The 14951-nt window shown below is 34.8% G+C and overlaps 1 protein-coding gene across 4 annotated transcripts; it reads left to right on the top strand.

The window, feature by feature from the left end:
* The first annotated feature begins 9355 nt into the window (after positions 1 to 9355).
* On the top strand, positions 9356 to 14310 carry CPR19 (cuticular protein 19). Of its 4 annotated transcripts, none has more exons than XM_076522698.1 (3): positions 9356 to 9427; positions 10252 to 10515; positions 11762 to 14310. In XM_076522698.1, the coding sequence occupies exons 1-3, from the start codon at positions 9413 to 9415 to the stop codon at positions 12170 to 12172; spliced, it is 690 nt and encodes a 229-aa protein (XP_076378813.1). In that variant the 5' UTR covers positions 9356 to 9412; the 3' UTR covers positions 12173 to 14310. The 4 variants fall into 4 exon arrangements, with proteins under 4 accessions (XP_076378813.1, XP_076378815.1, XP_076378814.1 ...); XM_076522700.1 differs by lacking the exon at positions 9356 to 9427 and adding an exon at positions 9656 to 9717; XM_076522699.1 differs by lacking the exon at positions 9356 to 9427 and adding an exon at positions 9762 to 9862.
* Positions 14311 to 14951: the final 641 nt, after the last annotated feature.

The following is a 14951-nucleotide window of genomic DNA, read 5'->3' as shown; positions in this document are numbered from 1 at the left end:
GGGGCTGCTTTATGTCTTTAAAATGCCGACAAATCGTTGCGTTGTTACGAAGAATGCTGGCCTAATCACGAAATGGTAATGCAAGCAGTGAGTCAACGTTTCAGAGGCTATATTTCGAATTTTGCAACGCTTAGATCCAGTATAAAATATAAATATTATATTAATATTATTATAATATCTATATTATGCTGATATTATTATAATATCTATATTATGCTAATATTATTATAATATTTATATTATACTAATATTATTATAATATTTATATCATACTAATATTATTATAATATTTATATTATACTAATATTATTATAATATTTATATCATACTAATATTATTATAATATTTATATCATACTAATATTATTATAATATTTATATCATACTAATATTATTATAATATTTATACCATACTAATATTATTATAATATTTATATCATACTAACATTATTATAATATTTATATCATACTAACATTATTATAATATTTATATCATACTAATATTATTATAATATTTATATCATACTAATATTATTATAATATTTATATCATACTAATATTATTATAATATTTATACCATACTAATATTATTATAATATTTATATCATACTAACATTATTATAATATTTATATCATACTAACATTATTATAATATTTATATCATACTAACATTATTATAATATTTATATCATACTAATATTATTATAATATAATAAATATATAATATATATTATTATATTAATATTATATTAATATTTATACTCTAAAATTGTCAGTAACATCGCTAATATTGATATTTCGTTTAATACAGGATACAAGAATTTTAAAATGGCGCTTTCATAGTTGCCCAATCGCATTTGTAACAAATCGTATCGCTTACAATCGCCGAGTCAACGATATTTATTATCTCGAAGGCGAACTAGATCTATATCCTGTGCAATTTGTGTTTATTAAACGATATCGCACGTAGTAACGCCGCTAGAAAGTGCGAAATAATAAATCGAAGAAACGTGAGCCAGATCTCTATATGCTCTGCCAAAGAGTGCACCGTCGAGCACTCCGTCAAAGAAAAAAATCGTTCGCTTCAACGAGACGCATTTTTACGAACGCAGAAAGCCAATTCAATGCGGTTTTCCGCAACGAAAACGGAAACAACAAATAGTTCCGCTGCGCGAAATTAATTGGCAACGCGAGCCGCGTGTACATAGGTCCGGCAAAAAAAACACGAAAACGCCGGCAAGAAAAGTTGCCCGATGATATTCGAAAGGCGCGATGAGAAAAAAGGATACGTTCCGCGGAAACGGACGGAGAAAGTGCATCGCGAGGAAGAACTCCGTTTCCGCAGATTCGTTTAAAATTGGAACGTCGATTCTAATCGGATCGACGATGTTGAACACGAGCCGTTTCACTTGTTCCAAACCGACGTGTTCTTTTTTTTCGTATTTTTTGTAGAAATAACGAAAGAACGATGCGACAACGTGAATCGCGGATAATGTGCTCCTATTCGTTCACGTATTCGATCGCACATAAGTACTAGAAAATATAAACATAAAATATCTGTGAGATCGCTTTCGATTTTTGTTGAAAGCAGTTGTTGTCTAGTTCGGTTACGCTCGAACGTGTCATCGTGATCGTCATCTTATTTCATGATCTCTTTCTATGTCCGTCGTCACCTTTTTACGATAACATTATTAGCAATATTATTTTAAATGATATGTTATTTGATTTTAGGATTATTGGAATTAATTTCTCGAGAAATAATTATCTAGTTAGAATTATTATAATTATTATTATAATAATTCTAATTCTTGTTATAATAATAATTATAATTATAATTATAATTAATAATAATAATTATAATTAATAATAATAATTAATAATAATTATAATTCTAATAATTCTAATAATTCTAATGATATAATAATTATAATTCTAATAATTCTAATAATTCTAATGATATAATTATTATAATTATATTATCTAGTTAGAATTATTATAATTATAATTATATTGATATAATTATTATTAATTATTGTATTAATTATTATTATTATTGCTTATTATATGTGAATTATTATCATTGCTTCAAATATTTCAAACGAGCCGAAATTATTTTTATCTTAAAATAACAGCATTCAAAAACGAAACTGGATTTGATTCGACACTTGTATGCACTTAATAACGAAATCAATTGAGTGCCTAATTAGTGTAAATAATGTCGAAAATGTGCACTGAATTCGATAGAAAACTGACGATAATTGACAGATAACTGACGCTTCTAATGCACGTTTTTTCGAAACGATCGGAGGCTATTAAATAGATTTATCACTCTTTCTCTCTCTCTCTCTTTTTCTCAACGTAGACAATCCATCGAAACTGCAAGTACATTCGACCGTGAGGCGGTCTTTTCTTTGCACACGATCGAGTACAATTACTTCCTCGCAATTAAATGTTCCGCTGGATTGTATCTGTGCCGGAAGTAGAATTTTTAGCCGGCGCAGGAATCTGATACGTTAAACGAGTGATTGAAAAACGAGAAAACAAAATCACATGGGAAGGCGCATTCGACGGTATTGAAAAGTAAAAGTAACCAGCTGACTCACGTTCTACGGGAAAATGAGAACAGAAGATCGGCAGGCAACGACTAGCCGGTGAGAGGAATGTTAATTGTAATAATTAGAAAAATGAAAAACTATTGCAATATCGTATTTGCAGCGAGCGTATGCCGGACGACCTAGCCTAAAACCTTTCGTGAAAATATAATGAAAAATATTTCACGTAATTATATGTGTATATGATAATTAATAAGTAATGTATATATTAATTTAAAATTTAAATATAGTAAATAATAATTAAGTAACGTCTATATTAATAAGTAAGTAATGGACATCGATGCTCTTGGACGTTCTTAATCTTTCCACCGTTTCAAATATCGCCCTCCCTCCCCTATTTTTGTAATAAAACCTAGCCTAAAACCCTTCGTGAAAATTAAATGAAAAATGTCTCATTTAATTATACGTATACATTAATTAATAAGTAATGTATATATTAATTCGTAAGTAACGTCTATATTAATTAGTAAGCAATGAACATCGATGCTCTTGGATGTTCTTAATCTTTCCACCGTTTCAAATATCGCCCTCCCTCCCCTATTTTTGTAATAAAACCTAGCCTAAAACCCTTCGTGAAAATTAAATGAAAAATGTCTCATTTAATTATACGTATATGTCAATCAATAAATAATGTATATATTAATTCGTAATTAATGTCTATATTAATTAGTAAGCAATAAACATCGATGCTCTTGGATGTTCTTAATCTTTCCACCGTTTCAAATATCGCCCTCCCACCCCTATTTTTGTAATAAAGCCTATAACATAGCCTAAAATCCTTTGTAGAAATTGAATGAAAAATGTAAGTAATGTATATATTAATTTGTAAGTAATGCACTTGGATGTTTCTAATTTTTCCACCGTTTCAAATATCGCCCTCCCTCCCCTATTTTTGTAATAAAGCCTATAACATAGCCTAAAACCCTTTGTGGAAATTGAATGAAAAATGTAAGTAATGTATATATTAATTTGTAAGTAATGCACTTGGATGTTTCTAATTTTTCCACCGTTTCAAATATCGCCCTCCCTCCCCTATTTCTGTAATAAAACGCGCAATCTACTTTCATTATAAACAACGGATTTACGCGTTTGCAACGAAACCGAGCGTACAGCTGACGTACAACGAAACAGTGAGAAAGATTAAACGAGCTCGAGAAAGTCGATTTATCATTTTCAATATTCGTTCGGATCGTTGTTGCGGCGGGCCCGGAAAACCGCGTTATCTCGAGTCGATTGCGTAGAATTATGCGCGCACGTGTACAGCGATTAACCGAAAGAAAAAACGAATTTGTAATTCCGCCGAAACGATCTCGATGCCGCCCGACACTTACGTAAATCACGGGATAAGAAGAATCATAAAACTGTGGGTACGCGTCGTTAAGTAGCGCCGTCACAATAAAAAACGTTGCAGTTCTCCGCGAAGAAGAAAAAGAAAGAAGGGAATAGCATATGCAGAAACCGAGCGAGTAATAATAGAATAATTATAATTAACGACGTGACGTCGAATCGGCGGTGTCGAAATTTCTTCTTGTTAACACGCGAACCCGGAACTGCCTGGAAATTCTTTACAAAGCCTGGCTCTCGCCGATGCCGGGTTTACTATTCGAGTTAATTATCCCCGTGCGCGCGCGCGCGCGCTACGTGAAATCTTAGAAATACGTTTGTATGAATCGATATATTGGGTTGTCCGGAAAGTTAGCGCCGATTTTCGGTAGGTAGCGTGAGAGACCTGACCGAATATATCACAACTATTGAAAACAAATGACATGTGTACATATTCTAAAAGAAATAACTTCAGCCATATTTGGAAAAAAGTTTGGTTACGATTCGTTAATTTTGATCAGTTTTGTACGCCTTAGAATACGGTGGCAAATAAAGTGCATTATAGGCATTTAATGCTTTTCTTTTTCCGAGAGGGCAAAAATGCCACACAAGCGGCAAATAAGATATGCGCTGTTTACGGCGAGGATGCTGTAGCCGAAAGAACTGTGCGGAAGTGGTTTGCTCGGTTTAAAGCTGGAAATTTCGATCTTGAAGATCAAGGACGACAAATTTTTTGCCAAAAAACCTGAGAGGTTCCGGAAGGACGGAATTCTCAAGCTGCATGAAAGATGGAGAAAGGTTGTGGAACAGAATGGTACCTGTATAATTTAACAAATGTATACCAATATTTAAATGTGCTGCGTTTTAATTTTCCTAAAAAATCGGCACGAACTTTCCGGACAACCCAATACATGGAACGTCGTTAGCAAACTCCGTCCGTAAGATTCGCTAAAAGATGTTGTCGAAGGGACGGCCGACGTTAACGCGAAACGTTTTCTCCGTGTATTAATTGATGGCCGCCGCCGCGATCCTCCGATTCGCACAAGTAGATATTACGATATTATTGAGTTTCCGCGTACACGCAAGGAATAATAATGGCAGAATTTTCAAACGAAACGATCCGATCGGATCGTTGAACGAAGCAACGCCTGGGAAAGTGTGGGGTCTTATAATAAAAAAAAAAATGAAGTCTCAATTAGCCAGCGGTCTAACGCATGAAATCGTTACGCCGTACATTTCGCGCAAACAATTCGATTTTATCGTTCAGATCGGAGCATTGATTCCTTCTTTCGCGTTCGAACGCGATCGAATCGTCGACACGTAGTTTTATCGTGGACAGCAGACGCGACGCATTGTGCAATCGACTCTTTAATGCTCGAATAAACTATGTTCGTTCTCGAGTCGAACGATCTGTTCGTGCTTCGAATGCGTTATTTGTCATTCAATTAATTCGATTAATTCAATTCAATTCGATTATTCAATTCATTAATTGCTGTCATTCAATTATTCAATGAAATTAATTGTCATCATTCAATTATTCAATGAAATTAATTGTCATCATTCAATTATTCAATGAAATTAATTGTCATCATTCAATTAGTCAATGAAATTAATTGTCATCATTCAATTATTCAATGAAATTAATTGTCATCATTCAATTAGTCAATTCATTTTAATTGTCATCATTCAATTGATCAATGAAATTAATTAACCCTTTGCACTCGAGTGGTGACTCTGAGGCACCACTAAAATTTGTTACATCACGTTTCAAGATAATTTTGATATTAACAAAGTTTAGATTTAAAAAATTGTGAAGAGTGTAACTGTTGCGTGGGTCCTAAGAGTCAATTACATATACGAAAAATGCATTTTGTCGTATAAAATAAAAATACTATAAGTTAGAAAAATGATTTTATATTTACAGTTAAAATAGCTTTGAGTACAAAGGGTTAATTGAGATAACGACGTTATTTCAAATAGATTGTATAAGTTAAATAAAAAATGCGAATAGATTTATTTCGAACTGATTGAAGATAAAAGAAATTTATAAAAATAGGATTTCTTTGGAAAATCTGAATCTAATAAATTAGTGGATAACAAAACAACAGTTCCATATTTAATTCGATTAATTCATTTCAATTATTCGATTCATTAATTGTCACCATTCAATTAATCAATCAAGAACAACGAAATTGCATGGAAGAAAATGAAAATATGCATATTCTGGAGAAAATGAAAAATATCAATCGACTAATATCAATCACGAACAGTATCTCGACTGAAAATAATAAACTGAATTCAACGAAAAATACACAGATTACTTTATTACCCTAAGTTCTCTGACTTATCGACTTAGTAATCGATCACTGATTATAGCGTCCTCTCCTCATGGGCGACAGTCGGTTCAAGAACTACTCGCTATGGCGGGATTAGAAGGTAAAGAGATTGTGTCGCGTATAAATGCAACTTAGTCATGCTGAAAATGCGTGTAAACTTCGTTTCAATAAATATAACATTTATCAGAAAATTGTTTATTTCTATATTCCTGCTAATGCTACCAAAAACTTGAGTTTGGCAAATGCAACAGCGATTCTTGATCCTTTTATTCGAAAAAGGGCACTTCTTATCGCGAGATAAATTTGCAGAATAAGCGGCCTGGCGAATGTAAAATTAACGATAGAAATATGCAAATTCATTTGCATCATTTCGTTAAGTATTACAGATTACAGATTATGCGAAATGCTCGCCGATGTGCATATTTAAAATGGCACAAATTCTCTGAAATTGGACCAAAAGGGGACTAAAATTTGACTGAAATTTATTGAGATGTCGCAGCGACTAGCTTACTAAACATTGCCATTGATTAGAGTGACAAAGGAAAAAGGCAAAAAATTAATCTCCCTTAATTTTATTATCTCAGTCCAAAATGAGGATTTCAATATGCACAATATGCATGCAGCAAAGCACCGAAGCACTGAAAGAACTCAAAATGTCCAGATTTCTTACGATTATCGTTCGATGCTGCCGAAAATATAAATATAATATTCCATTATATATTATATATTATAATATATCTATATATCTATTATATATTATTATAAAAATATAATATTCTATATATATTTTTTACTTACACTCCGCAATTATTATCGGCATCGCCTTTGATGTTCCCGCGTTACGTTCAACGCCTGAGAACTCGCTGAAACAATTTCGTGTAATTTGACGCAACTAATTCTTGCGCCGTTCGCGAAACGATCTCGTTACATTACGTAGGAGGAGAGAATGATTCTTTTACATCCGACTTAAAAAAAGGCTCATTTACGGACGCGAACGCGTGACTGTATAAGTCGTGACTATCCTCCACCCTATTTCCGGAAGAATATCCGGATTTTACGTAACGGGCGCAAAGGACTGGGTCTAGAGAACGGTACGAGTATGACACGAACTCTGTTTAAGCATCGTTTATTCACGTAAACACGCGTTACGTGTGTAACGGGGAATAAACCGTGTCGCGCACGATGATCCCGTGCGGAAGCACTCGCGTTTGCTAATCTTCTTTTAGAGAAATCCGTTGTTCGTGGGCACCTGTTTGCACTGAAAAGATACGCAAACTCCTTTATCAGCTTCTAACGAAGACCCAGAACAACAGTTATTCGAGAAATCGTCCTGAGAAAAATTGGTAACAAAAGTTTATTAAATTTCTAGTAATAACTTATTCTGTCCTTTAAAATTGGAATAAAATTCTAATCTCTTGTCAGCAATATTTTGAGCATTCTAGTAAATTTAGACGCACAATAAGCATCGATTTTTTTTCCCTTCTAAGAAATTAGTCCAAAAATTTCTAATCGCAATAACTGCGAAGAAAATGGTATGTCAAGGGGTTAAAGTATTTATTATAACAACATTAACATTATTCAAGTTGCTTAAAGAATATATATATAATATAATATAATATAATATAATACAATATAATAAAATAATAAAATAATAAAATTATATAATAAAATTTTAATAATAATAATAAATTATATAAAAAAAAATTATAATATAATAAATATAATATATATATATCATTGATTAATAATGTCGCACGATCACCGACTAACTTTTATTTGAAAAGCTCTTCCATCAGTTTATCACTGAACACAATTTATAAAAATCAGATTAATCGGATAAACGTTCGACGAATAGGGCAACGTGTTCAAAAGAAATCCACTGAAAATTAGAATAAACATCGAGCATCATTTTTGACAACAAAACGGAAAATTCGATCGAAATTGTGGACGAATGAAATTGAAATCTACGTTCCTTTATTAGAATTCTAAGATACAATTTAACCGGTTAGCTATGGCGCCTTCTTTTCAGAGCGCGAGACTTAGATATGTCGCGAAAATCAAGCGATGACGAGTATACTCGTCGTGACACAAAATACAGTAATGTCTCCTCTAATTGGCACTGAGATTCTGCACAAAAATGGATAGTTAGAGAAGGTACGATTGTTCCAGCTTTGTGGTCCGTTTTTATAGCTCTTGATAATCGATAACTATAAAAACGAGGCGCACGGCTCTAATAATCGCACTTCCTCTTCTCAAATTGTCCATTCTTTTGTGCACTATGTGCGTCAATTAGGGAGACATTATTGTATTTCTCCGTAACGAATCTACTCGTCGCGAACACAGCAAACTGGTTAAATCCGGACAAAGAATACCGTCGCTCGTGCATGGATGACACGGTAATGAACCCGTCGCGCGAGATAAGATATTTTGCGACCCGCGTTGCGCGCGAGCAACGCAATGAAAAACACTTAGACAAAAAAATATATACGTGAGCACAAGTTACCGGGATGAAAGTTGAATGGTAGTCGATAGGCGTGGTTGAAGATCGGAGTGCAATCTGCGTTATTCTGCGGCCGGGGCGCGCGGGCGGCCATCAAGGCCTCTTCAGGTCAACGCGATCCAGTCTGCCGTATAAAACGCCCCTCTCGACGATCCTTCGAGCCACTGTTGTACTTCTCGTCGCCCAGTTGTCGTTATTTCCCCCATTATGGGTGCCGCGATCGTAAGTACCTGCGCACATTTTTTCTCGGTTTTTATGTAAATTCCGTCAAATTAATACGTTTATTAACGATCGGAAAAATTCGAGCCACTGTTGTACTTCTCGTCGCCCAGTTGTCGTTATTTGCCTCATTATGGGTGCCGCGATCGTAAGTACCTGCGCACATTTTTTCTCGGTTTTTATATAAATTCCGTCAAATTAATACCTTTATTAACGATCGGAGAAATTCAAGCCACTGTTGTACTTCTCATCGCCCAGTTGTCGTTATTTCCCCCATTATGGGTGCCGCGATCGTAAGTACCTGCGCACATTTTTTCTCAATTTTTATATAAATTCCGTCAAATTAATACGTTTATTGACGATCGGAGAAATTCGAGCAACTGTTGTACTTCTCGTCGCCCAGTTGTCGTTATTTCCCCCATTATGGGTGCCGCGATCGTAAGTACCTGCGCACATTTTTTCTCGGTTTTTATGTAAATTCCGTCAAATTAATATATTTATTAACGATCGGAAAAATTCGAGCCACTGTTGTACTTCTCGTCGCCCAGTTGTCGTTATTTCCCCCATTATGGGTGTCGCGATCGTAAGTACCTGCACACATTTTTTCTCGGTTTTTATATAAATTCCGTCAAATTAATACCTTTATTAACGATCGGGGAAATTCGAGCCACTGTTGTACTTCTCGTCGCCCAGTTGTCATTATTTCCCCCATTATGGGTGCCGCGATCGTAAGTACCTGCGCACATTTTTTCTCGGTTTTTATGTAAATTCCGTCAAATTAATACGTTTATTAACGATCGGAAAAATTCGAGCCACTGTTGTACTTCTCGTCGCCCAGTTGTCGTTATTTGCCTCATTATGGGTGCCGCGATCGTAAGTACCTGCGCACATTTTTTCTCGGCTTTTATGTAAATTCCGTCAAATTAATACGTTTATTAACGATCGGAAAAATTCGAGCCACTGTTGTACTTCTCGTCGCCCAGTTGTCGTTATTTCCCCCATTATGGGTGTCGCGATCGTAAGTACCTGCACACATTTTTTCTCGGTTTTTATTTCAATTCCGTCAAATTAAAACCTTTATTAACGATCGGAAAAATTCGAGCCTCTCGTAATACGGGTACGCGATTGTCGCAAGAAATTCTTAAAATGGCTAACTAAAACAGCATTTTTTCGGTGATATTGTAATTTACGGCATCGTACGTTATCGGTTGCGATATAAAGTGTCACCTTGAAAGCTTTCGAGACTGTTCAAACAATTTCAGATGTTCCTATTCTGCGCTGTGGCGCTGGTATTATGTCGATTATCGAACGGTCAGTACCAGCCGCCCCAACAGGCTGCAATTTTGAGCGATGCGAGATATTTGGCCGGTGACGGAACTTTCGGAGCCGCTTATTCCCAAGAGGATGGCGTCGAGTTCAAAGAAGAGAGCGACGTTTATGGAAATCGGCGTGGGTCTTACTCTTACGTTGATCCGACCGGACAAAGGCGTACGGTGTCGTACACAGCCGGGAAAAACGGTTTCCAGGTATGCGAGAATATTATATTGAATATATTATGTAATATAATAATATAGATATTATTAATATTTCATTCATAGATATTATCAATTTTTATTATGGTAATAATATTATAATAAAAATTTAATATACTATAAATATACTATAATATCTATATTATAGTATAGTATATATTATATTATATAATTTAATATAATATAAATATACTATATAATAATATAGATATTATAGTATATTTATATTATATTAAATTTTTATTATAATATTATTACCATAATAAAAATTGAAAATAATATGAATATAATATAATGTAAGCATAGTATAATATCTCTATTATTATATTATATTATATTGTATAATACATTCAATATAATATTCTATTTTTATTCAAATATATATACTTATATATATTTATATTATTGAATAGAATATTATAATTTGAACTAGCCTTTCAATACTGATCGTTTCATTTTATTTGATAAATTGTCGAAAATTTTATAACATCGTTAAAAGCATATTGTTGGCATTACACCGCCGCCATTTTTCATGTTCCATCAATGTATAGAAAATGAATTTGCATACGGTGCATTAAGAAATCGTATACAATTGTTGCCTGCCAATACGGAGAAACTAATTTGCATAATTCCGATTTCCGAAGTTGCGCTAACGCTTTTATTACCAAATACTGTTCGAATATTCATAGCTAGTTTACGATTATTGTTTCGTGCAAGTTAATGTTGCAATTTCACTTGATTTCTGTTCCCTGTAATTTCCCTATTCGCTTTCATCCCCGAAATAGTGTGCAATATAAATGTATCGTTCATAACATAGAACAGTGTAATTGTAATAAAAAAAGAACAATTTGTATATATGTATACAGTGGGTAAAATAAGCAACCTCACGCTTTTTAAAACGGAATAACTTTTTCATAATTGGGCCAAGCTTTTTGGGATGTTAGAGGATGTTAGAATATTATATATATATTCTATATATAATTATTCTACCAGACAATTCTTTTATTAAGAAATTATATTATATAATGTATATTATATAACATATTAAAAATTATATATATATATATATATATAATATTCTTTTATTAAGAAATTGCAATTTTTGCAAATAATTTTGGATAGAACATCTAACCTTGCTTACAAAAAACCGCTGCAACTGATTTCCGACGTTCTCGTTCGAAGTAAACCGTTTAAAAAATTGCTGACACAGCAATCGACTCGTGGCCGCGTAATTTTTCAGGCGACCGGTGACGGTATCCCCGTTCCACCCCCGCAAGCGCCGCCTCAACCGGAATACGAGCCGTTGCCGCAATACAACCCGCCAGATTATCAACCGCCGATCCACAATCCGCCCGCCCAGCAACCTTATCAACGTCCGAGCGCACCGGTGTACGAACCGCAGCCGCAGCCTCGACCCGTGTACCAACCGGAGCCCCAGTATCCGTACAGGCCTCGGCCACCGCCACCGCCACCCCCGGAAATCGAGTCTATACCGTCGTACAACCCTCGATCGCAGTATCAACCCCCGGCCAGGCCGCTACCGCAGTACAACGAGATCACCACACCGTCCCCTAGAAGATTCTATCCGCCGGGGAAGCTGAGCTTCAACAGGACACCCGACGGCTACTCCTACACATTCAGCAAAAGTTAAGTCTCGTTTGCCGGCATCTAAGAACAGTGCGACGGTGCGAGGATCGCGCGTCGATCGAGGAAAAATCGTGAGTACGATACGGTCGAGGGAATGATACAGTCGCGAGAGATTGACAGTCGGGAGATTACAAGCTACGTTATTCTCTACACAGGGTGTCCCGAAATTATTGTACCGAAAAATATAAATAATAGTCTAATAAAATAAAAATATAAATGAATAAATTATAATAAGGATTATAGTTATTATATATAATATTATATAATATATATAATATTATAATTATATTATATTATATATTATATATATTATATTATAATATAATAATAAATAATAATAAAATAATAAAAATTATATAATATAATATAATATTATATTATAATTATATTATAATAAGGATTCCTGAGGCTATATGTAGCAACTCTTTCCTTTGCGAAAATGCAATCCGCGGCTTCGTTTACGAGTTATTAAGGAAAACCACAGACCAATGAGAGATCGTCTGCGACTGACGCCCCGCCCTCGTGACCACTGTCGTTTCGTCACGCGACTGGCGCGACGCGGCATTGGCCGAAAGGGTGGAGCGCTGGCTGCGCTCGCTCTACGATTGGTCAGTGTTTTTCGTTAATAACACGTAAACGAAGCCGCGGATTGCATTTTTGCTAAGGACAAAGTTACTTGAAACGACCCCAGGAACCCCGCATTTCCCGCTTCTACAATAATTTTGGGACAACCTGTAACTTACACTTGTCGGACAGCGTGAAACTCGATAATTTTGCGAAAGCTGGATAATATTTATTTTCAATTATTTTCCGGTTGCTCTGAACACGGTCTTGCGACAGTTTTTATTTACTATACCACTGTTGCTCCGTTGAATTATGTTATGTTAAATTTTCCCTCTGCTACGAACTGTTCAACAAGCTTGTTCGATTCTTTCGTTCTTCTGTTTTGCTGTTAAGACGTAATTTAACGAGACATATATTTAACTTATGACACATTTAGGAGTCTAATCGCAAGTAATTATTGTACATCGATACCTCATACGCTACCTTACGCAACTGCGTGAATTATAACTGCGATATGTCTAATCGTGAAAGCTTAATACAGTAATTTCTCCGTAATTCGCGCTCGGATTGCGCGCAAAAGTGGACAATTTGGGAAGAGGAGATACGATTATTCGAGCCTCGAGACTCGAGACTCGTTTTTATGGTTGTTGATAATAATCATATTAATATAATATTAATATTATATTATAATATTATTATAACATTATTATATCAATATCATGTTATATTAATATAAAAATTAATATAATATAATCGCTCGAATATATATAATCGTATCTCCTCTTCCAAAATTGTCCATTTTCGTGCGCAATCTGAGCGCGAATTACGGAGAAATTACGGTACAGTTAATTTATACGCCCGACAGATTATTATCATATATATAGAAGTGCACAAGTTCGCGTAAATTAATACACGTGGAAACTATCGAAAGGAATTGACACGAATGGTCGATCTCGTATTCGTAATTAGGAGATTGTGGGTAACTAGAGCCTTGTCCATGATCTTACCTCCACCGCGAGGCTTTCCGCAATGAACGGGCGAAACTTCCTGCATAAAGGCTGCATACGTTTTGCATAAATTTCCAAGGGAACGCAACGCGAATAAATTAGTCGGTTAGTCTCAATTAAAATCGTCATTCGCATTCTTACTTTCACCAATGCCGCCGCGCGCCGTGTCGCGTTAAACGTTCGAGGGAAAAGCTTTGTCGTACGGACACAAAACTTTTTCCCTATCGCTGTATGCTCTGATTTGTACAAAGCTATTATGCTAAAATTTAACCGTCGACGGCGATGATAAGTTATTAAAAAAAATAATTAAAAATTATTCGAAATGTGTGAAAAGAATTTTCTGAAAAGCGGAAACCATTTAGAATTTCTTAGGCAGCCGTTCTCTTCAAGTATTCTTCTGTATAAAGTGTAAAGAATGGCCTTGAGAAATGAGACATTTGAAAATAAATTTGCAAATGTCGATCGATATGTTATATATATATATATATATGTATGTATGTATATGTGTAAGTAAGATGAACGAGCAATATATGAAGATGCTGGTTAAATAAATCGTTCAACGTTCGTCGAACACGGATCGATGGGATTTTCTGCCATGCATTGCCCGGCCAACGCCCCTGTGGTTTGCATAGCAATTTCCTTTTCAAATGCGAGCACAATCCCGCGCGCGCTTCGGGGTCACGGTACTTTCATCGGGCAACATTTGGCGTTCACCACAGTATTGCGATAAACTTATGGGAAACTCACGATTCACAGGGGAAGATACGTTTATACGAGCGTGTCCATACTTCGCGAACTATTAAATGTCATGTGAGCAAATAGTTCTCCTTGCCCTTGTCTCCTTTTCTCCCCCTTTCCCTTCTACTTTCCAAATCATTCGTTGGAGAGCTTCGGAAGAATATTCTTACATTATTATACAATTTATTATATATATTATATATTATATAATATATTATTAATTATAATTTATTATTATATAATTTATGCGATCCCTTCTACTTTCCAAATCATTCATTGGAGAGCTTCGGAAGAATATTCTTACATTATTATATAATTTATACGAATATTCTCACACTATTTTCAATTCACCGAAGCTGTTAAAAACAAGAAAATAGATTTTCAAATACCTCGCGTTCCTTGCAATCAATGCGAAAGATCTTTATCTCGCGGTAAGACCCGCAATCCGTTAATAAGCAACGCAGATTTTTCGAT

This window comes from Megalopta genalis, chromosome 6 (assembly GCF_051020955.1).
Source record: "Megalopta genalis isolate 19385.01 chromosome 6, iyMegGena1_principal, whole genome shotgun sequence".
Classification (NCBI taxonomy): Eukaryota; Metazoa; Arthropoda; class Insecta; order Hymenoptera; family Halictidae; genus Megalopta; species Megalopta genalis.
Note: the sequence above shows the minus strand (reverse complement) of the source record. Positions and strands in the feature narration are given on the sequence as shown.

Coding starts and splice junctions, on each gene's coding strand:
- CPR19 (XM_076522698.1), top strand. Junction 10,516..11,761: donor CCGGGAAAAACGGTTTCCAG/GTATGCGAGAAT, acceptor GTAATTTTTCAG/GCGACCGGTGACGGTATCCC.